This window comes from Orycteropus afer, unplaced genomic scaffold (genome assembly GCF_000298275.1).
Source record: "Orycteropus afer afer isolate SDZICR_OR568_19922 unplaced genomic scaffold, OryAfe1.0 scaffold00556, whole genome shotgun sequence".
NCBI classification, from domain to species: Eukaryota; Metazoa; Chordata; class Mammalia; order Tubulidentata; family Orycteropodidae; genus Orycteropus; species Orycteropus afer.
The window spans coordinates 1,223,907-1,228,268 of record NW_006922143.1 but is presented as its reverse complement, the minus strand read 5'-3'; the positions used below and the strand labels follow the sequence as shown (position 1 = coordinate 1,228,268).

Here is a 4,362-nt window from a genome sequence, read left to right as displayed (position 1 = left end):
AAGATTATCTTCTGTGTCTGTATTTATTGGTTTCCCTTTTCTTTGTTGAAGAGGGTCTGTGCAATCCTTCTGCCTAGTCCGCCATCTTGCCCCGCCTCTAGCATTTTAAATTTTAAGCTTTGGTGTAGTTGCTGAAAGTAGCTCAGGGTCTAAGACGCTGGCAATTAACTGAAATTGTATTTGTACATCAAGAGGGCAAACAGAATCAATACTAGTTCTCATGAACCTCAGAAGGAATTGGAGCCCTAGGACTGGAAGTGTCAGACCCTAACATCTATAACCCATTGCTGCGATGAGCATTTGGCCAGCACTCTGCTGGTCACGTTTTGCAGACCTGAGCCAAAGCTGTGGTCCCTGTGAATCTTTGCTTTCTGACGCTTGAGGAGGATTTAAGAAAGTGATGCAGGATCAGTTAGTGAGGGCCGTGCTGCTGCTGCATGACCAGCTCCTCACCGTGTCCCGCAGTCGCCACTCATCGTGCCTCCCTTTCTCCTGGGGCCTGGGGCCTGCAGGTCAGGAGCTGCTGGGCTGAGCTGACTGGCAGTTTCTAACGAGGGGGTGGCTAGGTGTCTTCTAGCTGCTGTCATCTGAAGGCTTGAGTAGGACTAGAGGCTTCACTTCCAAGTGGCTCACCCTTGTGGCCAGCAAGTTGTTACCATCTGTAGGTGGGGTGCATGCCTCCCCACATAGGGGCATCACCACAGTGCTGCTTAACATGCCACATGGCACACTGACAACTGGCCTGCCACAGCATGTGATCCAAGATACAAAAGTCATGCCTCTAGCTCCTTTATTTTTATTTTTTCTTTAGCACAGTTTGGTGTCCTCCCTTCCCCCAGTGTTATCATACTGGTCACAGAGTCTCTCCATACCATCCCTCCCCTTACCTGCCTCAGCGTGTGGCCCCCAACTAGTCTGAAATTATCCTTCAAGGGCTATAAATTTTGCACCTGTAATCACAATTATACATTTGCTATTGAAAAGGCTCTGGTAGCATAGTGCCTAAGGCACCTGACTGCTAACCAGAAGGCTGGCGGCTCACACCCACCAACCACTCCCCGGAAGGAAGATGGGGCAATCTACTTCTGTAGTGATACTGCCTCAGCAACCCAAGGAGGGGTCACTATGAGTCAGTCCGACTTGAGGTGCATAACAGTAATTGATGGGTGGGGCTGTTTGAAAGTGATTTCGCCATAATCCTCTTAGTATCTGATCTCAGCTCAGTACATGTTGGTTCTATTCTCCAGTACAGCCTCTGTTTATACTCTCCTTTCCTTTCCTCGTTGCCATACACACAACTGGGGCTTCGATGTCATCTGTTACATCATCAGCTTGTTATGTTCCTCCACCACTTACATTACATGCTCTTGGTGCCCAACACAGGATGGACACTCAAGGAAAAGTCTTGGCCCTTTGCTGCAATCTCTCTCTACAATGCTCCCTTGATTCTACAGATTGAGAGACCATTTGTCAGGCAAGTGTTTCTTTGGACTCAGTTAGACTCAAATTTGTCTCATGGATTAATCCATTAAAAATCAGTGTTAACGTCCAGAGCAAAGAAGAATGAAGAAAATCAAAGACAAATGGAAACAATTAGTCCACAGGACCATGCGATCCTCAGCCTATATGCCCATGAGACCAGAAGAACTAGATGGTGCCCAGCTACCATATCAACCACTCAGAGGGGGATCTATGAGGAGATCCTGGATAGAGTGGGAGAACAATGTGGTACAAAACTCAAAATCATTAAAAAAAAAAAAAAAAAAAGAACCAGGTTTGCTGGTCTGATAGAGCCTGTTGAAACCCCTGAGACTATGGCCTCTAACTGCCCTTCAGGTCTGGCATTGAACCTGCCCCTGTGGCTTCCAGCTAAACAAAAGACAGGCATATGAGCTGAACATTTACATTAGGTAGATACACTCATTGGAGAGATCAATCGTGGGAGAATAAAAGGGCTGTGTATGCACAGGGACGTAGCTCAGGGGGCAAGAATGCATGGGAGAGAAGGACACAGGGAAGAGGTAACTATGGGGAGGATGTGGGAAGAGAGCTATTGCATTGTGAGAAATTGCAATCAATGTCATGAGGAAAAGTACATGTGAGCTGCTGTGAGGAAAGTGAATTTTCTCTGTAAACCTTCACCCAAATCACAATAAAAATTTCTTTTGAAAAATCAGTGTTAACAGATGGCAGTAAATTTAGCCTGTTGACGACATAATGACAAGCCCCTGGAGAGCTAAGGAGACAGAAGTAATGTTTGAGGGGATAAAGGTGGGTAGGACAGGTGGGAAAGGGCACAGATTTGGGGTCTTCATATCTGAGGGCAAGCACAGGCAGAGAGGAGTAACAGGGAGCCCATGATGTTCAGGACCTGGCAAGGACAGCAGAGTGCCCTGGGGTGAGCCAGAGGTGGTGGTCAGGTGACAATGCAAGCTGGAGGCTGTAGTCAGGGGACAGTGTGTGATGCGGAGGCCATGGTCAGGTGATGGTATGAGCCAGAGGCTGTGGTTGCGTGACAGCATGAGCCAAAGGCTGTGGTCGGGGAACAGTAGCATAAGCCGGAGGCCACGGTTGGGTGACGGTGTGAGCCAGAAGCCATAGTCCGGTGATAGCATGAGTCAGAGGCCATGGTCGGGTGATGGTGGTAGGAACCAGAGGCTGTTTGTGTTCAGGTGATGGTGGTGTGGGCCGGAGGCCGTGGTCGGGTGATGGCGTGAGCTGGAGGCCGTGGTCGGGTGGTCGGGTGGCAGTGTGAGTGGGAGTCTGTGGTTGGGTAGCACGCCCCCAGGGTCTGACGTTCCTGTTCCCTGTGCCTCACAGGTGTCCGGCACCAGGCGGCTGCCTCGGGGCTCTCCCTGCTGCAGCCCTCCTTCCAGGGCTGTATGCAGCTCATCCAGGTGGACGACCAGCTGGTGAATCTGGACGAGGTGGCGCAGAGGAAGCCGGGCAGCTTCGCCAACGTCAGCATCGACATGTGCGCCATCATAGACAGGTAAGCAGTCTGCATCCCACCGCGTGCCGTCCACGTGTGCCCGGTACACATCTGTGTCCCGAGCTGGGAAGCACCAGCAGGTAGGATCAGCGAGGGGAGGGAGAGTGGGCGCGGCGGGTCTCTGGTGCAGGCGTGGCGCAGTGCGGTGCGTGCTTCAGGACCAGGACGGGATGGCCCAGCCCTGGGTGCCGCCTCGGCCCGTCCCCCCTCGGCGAGCGTGAGCAGGCAGATTAGCAGCTGACTTCCAGGTGCTCTTGGCTGTGTTAACTGTGCCTCCTCTGCCCGGAGCCTGCAGCCCGCCTGCCCTGTCCCAGTGGAGAGATTCAGCTCGTAGCTCCCTCCAAAGCCCCCCGTACTGGGAAGGAAGCCCTGACAGATGTCCGCGGGCTCTGCAGGAGCACACTGCCTCGTCGTTCTCCCGTGAGGTGGCTGGTGGGTTTGAACTGCCGACCTTTGTGTTGGCAGCTGAGCACACGTGGGCATGTGGAAGCAGAACATTGAGAGTGTCGGAGTCCACGGATGAAAAACACACTTTGAAATGGCACCACGTGTAATCTGTATTAGTTTCTGCAATCTGAGGAGGGGCTTTTTATAACATTGTAAGTGACCGATGTTTCACGCATGGGAAGAGATGCTTTTACACAAAATATTATGAAAGCGTCTCACACGCCAGCTTAGCCTGCTTCTGAAACGTGCCTTTTATTCTGAAATGGATAGAATTTCATTGTGAGAAGTTTTGCCTGTAAACCGACTAAGTCTGGCTGTGAGTTGCTGTTAACCCGGTGGATTTACATGCTTTTAACTGTTGTAAAATCCTCTGCAAGAGGTCGCTCACATTCTGAAAACCACTTTACTCATTTTGCATTTTGGAAATGAATGTTCTTCAAACATTTTTGAAATTTTGAAATAAGATTTCACCCCTCCCTTGGTCTCCCCCAGTGGAGTGTAGCCCTGTAGCCAGAAGCAGTCTAAGTCCACTGAAGTCGAGCTCTGAGGCAGTCAGCCCAAGACATAGGAGGAATCTGACAAGAGGTAAAGTGATGTAGGATGAAGGAAGCTGACTTCTCTAGACAGTCATAGTCTCTTGACATCCATGATAGGTTCTATGGAATGGGACTCCATGCTACACATGGACAGTCCCCGGATCACGAATGTGTTCCGTTCCTAAATCGGTCTTTTAGTCAAGTTAGTACCTAAGTCGGAACAGTTGAGTACAGTTCACATTTGACATCAGTCAGTCACTGTGTACAGTATGGAGCGTACCTTTCTACGCTTGGAAAAATGAAGGAACCCTTCCGGTCTACTGACAGCTATCTAACATGATGCAGCAATACCGGTAAGGAAAGTGTTTGGATGTGTGTCACGAAGCA

The 4,362-nt window shown here is 50.4% G+C and overlaps 1 protein-coding gene across 1 annotated transcript in view; it reads left to right on the top strand.

The window, feature by feature from the left end:
- The window catches only part of CNTNAP2 (contactin associated protein 2), a gene marked incomplete at its 5' end in the record, with an annotated part of 1,317,366 nt that overhangs the window by 442,153 nt on the left and 870,851 nt on the right, over positions 1–4,362 (top strand). Inside the window, one exon of the mRNA XM_007955953.1 lies at positions 2,821–2,992. Coding sequence (XP_007954144.1) covers positions 2,821–2,992 — 172 coding nt within the window. The remainder of the gene's footprint in view (positions 1–2,820; positions 2,993–4,362) is intronic.